The sequence below is a fragment of the Cyprinodon variegatus genome, unplaced genomic scaffold (genome assembly GCF_000732505.1).
Source record: "Cyprinodon variegatus isolate N-32 unplaced genomic scaffold, C_variegatus-1.0 Scaffold163, whole genome shotgun sequence".
NCBI lineage: Eukaryota > Metazoa > Chordata > Actinopteri > Cyprinodontiformes > Cyprinodontidae > Cyprinodon > Cyprinodon variegatus.
In genome coordinates, this window is record NW_015150616.1 from 1086668 (window position 1) to 1098523 (window position 11856).

At 38.4% G+C, this 11856-nt stretch overlaps 1 protein-coding gene across 1 annotated transcript in view; it reads left to right on the top strand.

Annotated features, from left to right (window-relative positions):
- The window catches only part of LOC107086830 (alpha-1A adrenergic receptor), a 14792-nt gene extending 3329 nt beyond the window's left edge, over positions 1-11463 (top strand). Inside the window, exons 2-3 of the mRNA XM_015378038.1 lie at positions 781-2206; positions 10675-11463. Of these exons, the coding sequence (XP_015233524.1) occupies positions 1309-2206; positions 10675-11216 (1440 nt within the window). The 5' untranslated portion in view covers positions 781-1308 and the 3' untranslated portion in view covers positions 11217-11463. The remainder of the gene's footprint in view (positions 1-780; positions 2207-10674) is intronic.
- Positions 11464-11856: the final 393 nt, after the last annotated feature.

The following is an 11856-nucleotide window of genomic DNA, read 5'->3' on the forward strand; positions in this document are numbered from 1 at the left end:
CCTGATGATCTGCTTGCAAAAGAGCATGGAATTTACCAAAGGGCCTTAAATTCACATTAAAGAAAATAACTTTTTATCAGCAACTCTTATATATCAACTTTCACTGGAAATGCGTGACTAACAGAGAGAGGCAGCTTTGAAGTTTGATCATCCACTACCTTGCAGCGAAAGTCATACCCCCTGATGTTTCTTTATTTTTACATGTTATCATTTCAGCTCCACTAAATTCAGTGTATTTGATCAAGCTTGTATGTGATATCCAACACAAAATAATGTGTAATGTTGAAGTGCAGTTTTTTAATACTATAAATAAAAAGTGAGAACTATGAGATTCTTTTCTATTCATCACTCGTAGGTCAATATTCTGCCAATCCTGTATTTGCTGCAGTTACACATCTAAGTGTCAATTGAGCTGCTGGATTTTTTTCTGCCTTTAAGTTTTGGTTCAACTTTGCACAATCTGTCTAATAGTTGTTTTATTCAAATAATGCCAGTGTAGCTTTCCGCATTCCTTTACTTCATATTTTGTTTCTAAATCTGCAAGATATATCTCTCCTCATGCAGCTCTCACACAAACTGTAGACACCGTTTGTCGCCCACAGACTCAGTAGGGCTGAGCAATAGCTATATGGAAAAGAAAAAGGAAACTACGAACCTGAAACAATGGGCAAAAACATAGGTGGTTTTTTTTCTGTGCTTTGTTTTGCTGTTTTTTTTTCTGTGCTTTGTTTTGCTGTTTGTGATGCCCGTGTAACATGCTCTCTGTCTCTCTTGTCACAGGCGCTGGAGGCTGTCAGAGTGCGTTGAAGCTCAATATGCCCCTGTGCTTTATGGGAAGAGGCAGTATGTTGAGTGCTGCTCACCTCCCACTCTGCCCAGAGAAGTGGATTCTCCTTCCATCTTTTAAAACAAAAGACTCAAGATTTGGCTCCAAAGTGACATTTTTATATTTCAAGAGAGGATGCATGGTACACCACTGTGATGCTTCTCAATCAGTGTTTGGCACCAGCTGCATGGTATCAAAAATAACATCACAAATATTTTCAAGATGGATTACCTGATTTCAGCACAGTAGCTTTCATTTGCATATCTTGCTCTCCTCTCTTAGTGTTTCGTGAAGCATCCTGGTACATTGGCGGGATAATGGCTCATTTGCTGGAAGCAACATCATTTAAATTATGCTTTGACAAGCCTTAATGTGATCATTACTCTAATAGCTTCCACGGGAATTCAATGATGCCCCTTTTTTCTTTAGAAAGCTAAAGTTTTTACAGAACTGTGTCCAGCATCAGCACCATCTAGGTGTTGATGGGTCCTGTGCTGGACAACATGGCCCCAGCTTCTCTGAGCCAGAACTGCACCAACTGCAGCCAGATTTTAATCCCAGAGCTCAAGATGGTCAAGACAGTGGTTTTAGGCATGGTCCTTGGTGTGTTCATCCTGTTTGGAGTGGTCGGAAACATCCTGGTTATCCTATCTGTGGTTTGCCATCGACACCTGCGGACGGTCACGCATTATTTCATTGTTAATCTGGCCGTGGCAGACCTGATGCTGAGCTCCACTGTCCTGCCTTTTTCTGCCATTTTTGAGATTTTGGATCGCTGGGTGTTTGGACGAGCTTTCTGTAACGTTTGGGCAGCTGTGGATGTGCTCTGCTGCACGGCCTCCATCATGAGCCTCTGTGTGATTTCTGTGGACCGTTATATTGGAGTTAGTTATCCTCTGCGTTACCCTTCTATTATGACAAAGCGCAGGGCTCTGTTGGCAGTGATGCTCTTGTGGGTGTTCTCTATCATCATATCCATCGGGCCGTTGTTCGGTTGGAAAGAACCGGCACCAGAGGACGACTCCGTCTGCAAGATCACAGAGGAGCCAGGATACGCCATTTTCTCAGCCGTAGGCTCCTTCTACCTCCCTCTGACCATCATACTGGTGATGTACTGCCGGGTTTATGTTGTAGCTCACAGAGAAAGCCAGGGCCTCAAAGAGGGCCAGAAGACAGAGAAGTCGGACTCGGAGCAGGTGATTCTCAGGATCCACCGTGGAAACACCACCGCACTAGAGGAGGAGTCGCTGCGCAGCCGCACTCATTTTGCCTTGAGGTTATTAAAGTTTTCACGTGAGAAGAAAGCCGCTAAGACGCTGGGCATTGTGGTCGGCTGCTTTGTGTTGTGTTGGCTGCCGTTCTTCCTGGTATTACCAATTGGTGAGTATTTTTCATATATATATACCTTGGATGCAATGTTGGCAAGATTTCTACCATTTGGGAGAGAATGCAAACAAAGATCAGATCAGATTTTTATTTAGAAACGTGCTTTATTTTTTAATCATTTATATATAGATATGAAACTAAAAAAATGATCTTATGCTGCATCTACAGCTTATGTAAGCACCCGCCCCTGTTACACAACCTCTTAACCTCGGCACTGTGTTTGAGAGTCCTTGCATCACATGTTAGATCTATCTCATCTGCTTTAATAGCATCATTTTGTTTCAGGCTTATCTTTGCCCTTGAGGACCAGTGTTCCTTGAAATATCATCAGGCTAGCATCTTATATCCATAAGATATAATATCCATTATATCTTGATGCTCACAGGTCCTTAAAGATAAAAGTTTCAAAACACCTTGATGATTAGCTTGACCTTTTCTGAGTAAGGAGGGACGACTATAAGCTGTGTCCTCCTGTTTGAGGTGGAAGGATGTCTTGAAATATCAACGTTTAGATACTAACAAACATCAGCCTCCATGTAGCTCTCTTCCAATCACACCTTTAGATGCATCTGAGTCCACATTGGAACAACCATTTACCTTCTGAATTAATTAATTGGACAGATGTTACTCATTGATTTATTCTGCTGCCAGGGTTTAAAGTGCTCTCCGATTTAATCGTCAGACCATTTTAATTGAATTACTCCTTCGTGGCTTCAGACTGGAGTTATAAGAATTCAGACAAGCCTTGTAGCTTTAGAGCAGTGCACACTTGTAAATGTAAGGGTAGACAGCCTATAAATAGCCTATATAAATCTTTCATATCTCTGACGTCCTCTTGTCCTTACCATCTGTAAGCAAGCTCCGGGAATTTCTGACCAACGTACGTTTAAAAAAGCAGACCTTTGTCTGAGATGTGAGACTCTCTCTGCTCCAGCATCTTCTGTCCCTGTATCTTTGTGACTCACCTTATTCAGGGCCAATCCCATCGCTGACAGATAAGGCTATCGCACTGGAGCCTTGTATGACAAGACTAGCATGCATGGCAATAAATCTCCCAGTTTTCCATCCGCATGCGAACAATGCGCTGGCGTGCAGATGTCAATAATGTGAGACGGAAATTTAAAGCAAGCTGATATGAACCTTGACGAATCCTGGAAGTTTTTTTTTTTTTTTGTTCCATGGTCTCATGCTTGTAAATATAGACGACCATTTGGTTGCGTACTTTCAGACCGATAAACGAGTATAAAAGTCCCCCCGCTCAAGCAAAAATGCTACACGCTGACACCAGTGTCACTTCTCATACCACAGGCAACATATGTCCGCCGACGATGATGGATTTAGCAATGAGTCACCAAGCAGAAGCCTGTTTTGACATGGAGCTGGACTGCCTATGATTGAGTGACATTTCTGTGTCATGAGAGGAAAGAAAAAAGGGTCTGGGACTCGGATAACAATTGAGATCCTAAAAAAGACAAGTTGTTACTGTAGGCCTCAAATTTATTTGTGGATTGTCCTTCTCTCCCCTTGACATTTAAGAAGTACCTTTGCTGTGTTATTGAACAGTGCTAACTATAGTTAATTAAAATAAGAGCTTTATTTGCTGGCAGTACAAGAAAATAGATCCTGTCAGTGGAATAATTTAATGTTGTTTTGTGTGTCTGCAGTCTTCTAAACTGCGTCTATAACGTCTCACTGGTTTTTCTCATTTCTATTTTTAGCCACAGTGCCTTTAATGAATCTTGTGTCGGTGCTCTTTCTCTGCGAGATCCTCCATTATGGGTTTTAACAACTATGTGACAAAACAAAAACTTTTGCGTAAAACAACTCGTCCCAAAAAAAGTATCCACACCCTTTTGCACACTTCCACATTCTGTCACATTACAGCCTCAAACTCCAATGTATTTTCATTATATTTAATGTGATTCACCAGAAGAAAAGCATATTATTGGGTAAGAAAATGTTTAAATAAAGATTAAAAATTGAGAGCTATGTTGTGTTATTGTCCTGTCTACTTTGATACCCCTAAATAAACTCCACTGTGACTCAAGGCTCTCTTATGTCACCCAATTAGTAGAGTTCAACTTAATCTCAGGATAAATGCAGCCGTTCTGTGAAGGCCTCCAGGGATCGTTAGACAACATTAGTTAATGAACAGCATCACGAGGACCACTGAACACAGCGGAAAAGTCTGGGATAAAGTTAGGAGGAAACTTAAAGCTGTATCATCCTTTTAAGACAACATCCAAAGCTGTGACCATCTTAAGTGTTTGATCCATCATCCAAAAATAGAGTATCGCAAAACAACAAACAAGTTGAGCAATAATGAGAAATGGAGCAAAAGGGCCCATGGTAGATATAGAGGATCGATAACTCATGTGGGAGAATCTGTTGACAGGAAACGTTTAGTCATGAAGGAACCTTTGCTAAAAGGAAGGCATAAAAATTGTGGAAAAATGTGGAAAAAGCCCAAAATAAAACGTTTTTGGATTATGTTAATTATATTAGCATCATATGCTACTACACAATTAATTAGTCAATAGTTGACATGTATTCAATAATTAACTCAACAATATATCTATGAGTCTGACATGAATTCCTGACCTTCTCAGAAAACAATCAATTAACAGACATTTAAAAAGACCAGGATTTTGATTTAGTTTCAGAAATCAAAGAATGAGGATCAAATCTTGGTGAGCAGCAAACATAAAGTGTGAATTTATTTTTGATCAAAGTATGTATTTACACCTATTCAGTGGTTGGGGCCGAATAATATAAATAATAAAACACAAGCGGCAATTACTAAATGACAGATTAGTTAGACATTAAAATCTAGTTCTACTGATGGAAGCGGATGTAAAATAATACATGGGCTTTTAGGTGATTTATTATTCAGTGTTCCAAACTTAATGGTGATTTATGTTGTTAGATTTTCACAAAATCTTTAATGAAAAGATCTCTGACTCTATGCCAGTTCTATCTTTATCTGATCTAAGGAGGAAAGAGGATGAAAAGGTTTGAAGTTCTCACATCGTTTTTAGCCAGTTCCAGATCAGCGGAGAAGCACAACATACTCCAACCTCATCTCCATGGAAACATCACTTTCTCACTGGTTCTCAGGCTCCCAGTCGGCAAACAGGACAGGAGTCCAGCTCTTCAGCTCCTTGTTCCTGACTGACAAGGGCAGGGTTCCTTGGATAAATCAGAGGTTAACAGGTGACTCTGCAGCAGACTGGGATGTTTGGATCCCAGCAACGGCCAGATTTCAATATAACACTAGATGGATAGTATTAGTTTGCACTGTAGAGGCATGAGAAGGTTTCCGGGCTGATGATAGGAGTCTTAAAGTACGATATTTTCTCTTCCAGGAGGTCTGCAGTGAGAAAGGGTTCAGGAATGTGACAGGTTCATCAACAGGTGATGCTGACAAAAACAAAACAAGGGAACTCTTGCAATGAATTGAATGCATGGCAGCTTATTATTTTTCTTTACGTTTTCTGCATTTTAATTATGGAGGGTCACTGAAAAAGAAAACTAGCCATTTCAAATTTAACATTTAAATCAGGCAATCTGAAATCCAATTAGAAAAGCATTATCTAATTATGCATTTTAAGTTTAATTATTAAAGTAATAATAAAGAGAAACAGAAATCACAATAATTGAGAATGCATAAATGCATTCTGACTTGATTATTAAAGGAATTGTAAATTGTAATTATTAATCCATTATTAAATACTGGAATTTAAAAATGTATTTTTAGATCCTGTTTCTAAATGGAGATCTAAAAAAATGAAATTCATAAATCTGATTATAAATACCTTTCCTAATCACATGTTTCCAGATGCAAGATGTTAGAAAAGAGGTAATTTAAGAGTGTTGTAGTTGCAGCAAATGACACACATCCAAACAAGCGACAAAGGAGGGTGTATAGAGAAGCACACTGAGCTATATAGATATTTTTTCTGTAGGAAAAATAGGAAATGTTTATTTTCCTTCCACTTTCCTTCCAAATGATGGAAATGTTGCTAATTCACACATAACTTTTTTGTTGACGGCTTCAGGTTTTATGATCCACGACTCACGACAGATTCAATATGAGAAAAACTCCTTAAGTCATCATTTCAATACCCTCGATACAGATAGTTGCACTAACTGCCCAGCTGAGGGTAGCATCAATCATTACGACTATCCACTAAAATCCCAGCCCCTTGAATTGCTCATCTTTCCATCTAGATGAAATTCACCAACATGCAATAAAACTGATTGCCTGGGTTCAGACCTTTGAATGCGACCTTTAGATCTGCCCAGCCTAAAAACTTGACTGATTTGTCTGACACAGTGAGATGAAACAATTTCCTTGTTCCTAAAAGAACATCTAAACCAATAAGCCTGGGGCTAAAGTACAGAAACTGAAAGATGAATGGAGGGACACACTAATCTGTTTTACTTTTTGTTTTTTGTTTTTTTTTTGTAGTTCCTGAAACTGCGATAAAAATAGAAATATTTTATTCCTGTCTGACCAAACATCTGTGTCAGCTTAAAGTTCCAGTAAATATGTGAATGTTTGGTAATTGGTTTTGGGAAAACAATTGTAATTCCCTGTAGAAATCAGTTAGAAATAGAAGAAATAATTTGGGTTAGATTATTCAGCCAGATGATAAGAAGATTAAAAGATGTGCTGTGTCGTTCTAATTAGATAAACTGTACATAAGGCAAAATGTTTGTAAATGTTTGAATAAAAAAAGATAATCGGATCAGACATCAGAAATGTCAAGAAACAGTTACTTTTTTACAAGCAATTAATCCCACCTGCTGTTTTAAATACACCTTAGAATAATTTTAATTTAACTAGATTATATCTTTCATAAGAAATTTTACCTACATCTTAAAAAATAAAGCAAGAATATTGTTCGGGCAGAATTGGTTTTGTAAAAAAAAAAAAAGGTCAAAAATAGATTTGTTCAGATAAACAATTTACGTCATTTTCTTTATTTTTCAGCTGGAGTTTAGAGGATTTATCTTTTGCTGATGAGATTCCAGCCTTTTAGGCTGGACTGCCTTCTCACTACCACCTTAATCAATATTTCCCTCCAAAGACTTAACAGTTTTGTCTGCCCTAAATTGTTAATGTTGTTTCAGATTACTTTAAGTCTAAATCTTCAAGGGGTGTGAATAATTTTAAGCCTATTGCACTTCATGCTTTGACTTCGGCTCCCCAGCCTAAGAACTTGGTAAAGATGTACAACCAGATCAATTGGATTATAAAAAACTAAAGTTAGTGTCCATAAATTTGAATTATCAAAATCGCAATAGATACAACAAACAAGCCCGTGGCAAAACAAGCCATTGTTATGCAACAGCTTATGTCAAAACATGTTGTTTGATTGAAGGTTTCAGAAATACTATACTCTAAGTTAATTTCCAGCCGCTGAAAAGGTTGAAATTCTGTTACTGATTCCTTTTTAAGAGCTATTGCAAAGTTTAACAAAAGCAAAATTTGTTGTGGTGCAGGATATTCAATAATTATATTAGAAGAGGTTGCATCATACCGTGTGAATAACAGCTGCTTCTGTAAAAATAGTTTTTTTAACTGTAGTGATGAAATAATGGTTGCTTGGTTAGCAAAAAGTGCAATACTAAGTTATTCTTCCTCAATGTTTGTCAACCCAACAGGAAGTCAGTATGTACAACTATAACATTATAAGGTCCTATGTGAAATGTGATCCTACAGTAACCAAAATACTGCTTATTCTGTCTAAAAGAACAATAATAATTGACTAGATCTCTGTTTTTGTGGCACTGAAGGTTGCATTCATTGTGTTACATTTTCCCACTGCTCTTGTTTTTGTTGCAAAACAATCCCACTGATGCTTTGCATTATTTTATCTTTCAAAGAGTTCATATTTTGGCGGCTGCATTATCAAAATCTCAATAGATACAACAAACAAGCCCGTAGCAAAACAAGCCATTGTTATGCAACAGCTTCTGTCAAAACATGTTGTTTGATTGAAGGTTTCAGAAATACTAAATTACAGAGCTGCAAATCCCCTTTTTGATTTTGACCAACAATACATTTATCAAACAGCTGTTACACCCCCTCTATTTTTAAAGGGGGAAAAAAAATCTATCAGGGATACAGACAATGATCGAATTGTTCTCTGCTAAAGCTGGAGACAGAGATAGAAAATCATTTGCTCTCAGACTATCCTCCTTTCTTACATATATCTCTGATTACATCACCATCCTATAAACAGGGCTCACATTTTTACAACCAGCAACGGTTTGCATTTAATTTTTTCAACCTGACAAATATATGTGAGGTCGGCAGACAGTTTGAATTATTCAGATGCTTCAAAAACGCAGCACGTCACCTTACATATACAAAGACAAGCAGACCTGCATATAATACATCCGTTAAGCCATTACATATGCTTCTTCATTAAGGATCCCACTCACATTCGGGAGAGCTTCCTCTAATCAAGGAAAGCACAGTCTATTACTGCAATTCTATTAAAACGCTGCATCAAATGGTGAGTCGGGAGGTTATATTCAGTGGAAGTTTTATGAACTAAAAAGCCATGTCATTAACTTTAATGTTGAAAAAGAAACCAGCGTATCCGTAGCCGTAGATTACGTGTATGAAATTTAACCCTGGAGAGACACTAAAAATGGAAACCTATCCAAGTTTTAACCCAAAATAATGAAAATAAGCTTACAACATGTCTCTGGGTAATATTGGAAAGTTTATCACTTTTACAAATACTTGTGGAATGATGGACTAAATGTTTCTCTCAAACCATAAATCCAGCTGGTTGTGAGGATTTGCTGAGTGCCTATATATTTCTGTACAATATTACTTCTGTTTCAATTTAGTTCAGTTTGTTAATAAAGCTCCAGTTGGCAACACATTTCATCTTGTCTCCTTGAACCCCAGTCGGCCTCGGCAGATGGCCACTCACACTGAGCCTGGTTCTGCTGGAGGTTTCTTCCTGTTAAAAGGGAGTTTTTCCTCTCCACTGTTGCTACAAGCATGCTTAGTGTGAGGGATTGTATTTGAGTCAATCAGTCGATGCAATCAACTGGTTTTCCTTAGACTTGAATCAATTTGACTGTATGATCTGGTTGAACTGTAAAGTGCCTTGAGATTACATGTGTTGTCAATTGGCGCTATATAAATAAACTGAATTGAAATTAAATCTTGAAGCATTTTACAGAATTAAACCCAATCAAACCATGTGGATCAAAATGTTATCAGAGGAAACCCCATTGATAGCATCCATTAATTGACTTGCAGAATTCATTCTACATCAAGGAGCATGTGGATGGTCGCTTGCATTGTGACGTTGAAGTTGCAGCAGTCCCTCATACCCAGCATGCATCAATCTGACAGTGAAAAGGGAAAACTCCCTTTTAAAGGTGTGATTAGCTCTCTGCCACTGGGGGCTGAACAGATGGAGCATGCACAGGAAAATAACACAGAAGCCCTGATCCAGGGGTACCGCTACTTTCTATGGGAAAGAAAAAATAAATAAATAAATAATGGGAATAGTAGATTCAAGTCTGAAAGATGAAAAAGGGCACAAACAGTGACATGCTGCAGGGGTGTCTACAGAGACTCAAACTGTGTTTTTATCAAAAATCCATCCAAAATAGCTCCTCTTTTTGTCTCTAAATCACTGAAAACATTCATATGCAATCAAATCCTGCAGGACAGAGATATATCTAAAGCTCCATGTAAAGACATTTTATTTACTCCTTAGACAGATTCTAGCTCACTGATATTCTATATTTAAGGGCAAAGGAGGCTTGAACAGTCTTTTTTCTTAATTTCATAATAGGAACAGGTGCAACACCCCACTGTGTGTAAAGGAGAGCAATCAGTGTTACAACGCTCTACAATTAAACAGGATTTTACAAAAAAAGGTTAAGACAGTATTTCAGCATTATGCCTTGTTAATCAGATTTATGGAAAGAATTTGGATGGAAGTTGTTGTTTTAGATGTTGCTTTATTTAACAATTGGTAGCAGGAGTTACTGAACTGAACTGAGCTATCTATATAGATATATTTCAAATTTTTATAATGACTATGATTTTCTATAAATATGCTTTCAGGCACTTTCTTGCTGTTTTCTCTAGTGCCACTCACTGTAGCTCAACAAGTTACAAAAATCAGGATGCTCAAAACAAAAGACAGTGTCTAGGATAGAAGAGAGCTACTTTGATATGATATCTTCAGCTTCCTGCTATTTTCTAAGTCGTACTCCACTCTTATATCTACTGTCCTTCTTTAGTCTTATTGATGATGTATTCTGCTAACTTAAAGTGAAAAGCTTCCCAAGGAGAAGGCAACTGTCAGTCCATTTTTTATAGAGCATATTTTTCTGTACACAGCTGATCACAACTGATTATTCTGTGCATCTTAGTTGTTTCTTCCTTCTAAGATGTGTGTCCCTTTTCACTGCAGGTTCCATATTCCCTGCACACAGACCATCTGAAACAGTTTTCAAGATCACCTTCTGGCTTGGCTACTTCAACAGCTGCATCAACCCTATCATCTACCCATGCTCCAATCAGGAGTTCAAAAAGGCTTTTCAGAGTTTACTTGGAATTCACTGTTTGAGGATGACTCCCAGACCGCACCACCACCATCTGAGTACAAGCCAAAGTCAAACCCAAGGTCACAACCAGGGTCTTGCTCTGAGCCTCGACAGCAGGGGGGGTCCCTGCAGACTAAGCCCCTCTTCATCCGTAGCTCTGTCTAGAACTCCTTCCTCCAGGGACAGCAGGGAATGGAAAGTCTTCTCTGTGGGCCCCATCGGCAGCGGGGAAGGCCCGGCCGATAGCAGCAGGGCCAAGGTGGCCAAACTGTGCAACAAAAGCCTCCGGCGAACCTGTTGCTGCGTTCTCAGTCCTGAGCCTCCTACACAGGAACCTCGTGTTGTTGGAGACCTTCCAATTATTAAAATCCACCAGCTATCCCTGTCAGAAAAAGGAGATCCTGTATAACCTGAAGTATCATTCATGCTACGTTTTATTTGACGCTGCTGCTGCTTTGAAACTGAGATTTACCTCAACTTTGATATCGTACTTTTACTTTTTGCTTTACCAGATATAAATCAGCCAAGAGGGCAAAAAGAAGAAGTTTTCTGTCAATTCTGTTGAATCAAAGGGAACCAAAATTGCTAAGGTGATTTAGATGAGCTATTTCAAGCATTCCCAAATGTTTACATGTACAGCAGGAATGAAAAATGTACACACCCCTGTTAAAATGTCAGGTTTTCAGATGTAAAAGTCAGAATAAAATGAATAATTTCAGGAGATTTTCACATTTAATGATACACATAACATGTACCAGTAATCTTAAAGGAACAAACTGTCATCTTTGAGAGGGGAAAAATAGAAAATAAAAATTTGTGCACATCCTCTTATTTCTTTGTATCCGTCATCAGACTTTACCCCTACAGTCAACTCGTTTTATATCGGATTCAATACAATAGAACCATCTTTCTAATTAGCTTTTTCACAATGTTTTTCATTGTTGTTTGTGGGTCATGAGGGGTACTGGTGTCTAGCTGTCTACGGACAAGAGGCTGGGTAAACCCTGGACAGGTTGCTAGTCTGTCGCAGGACAACACATAGAAAAACA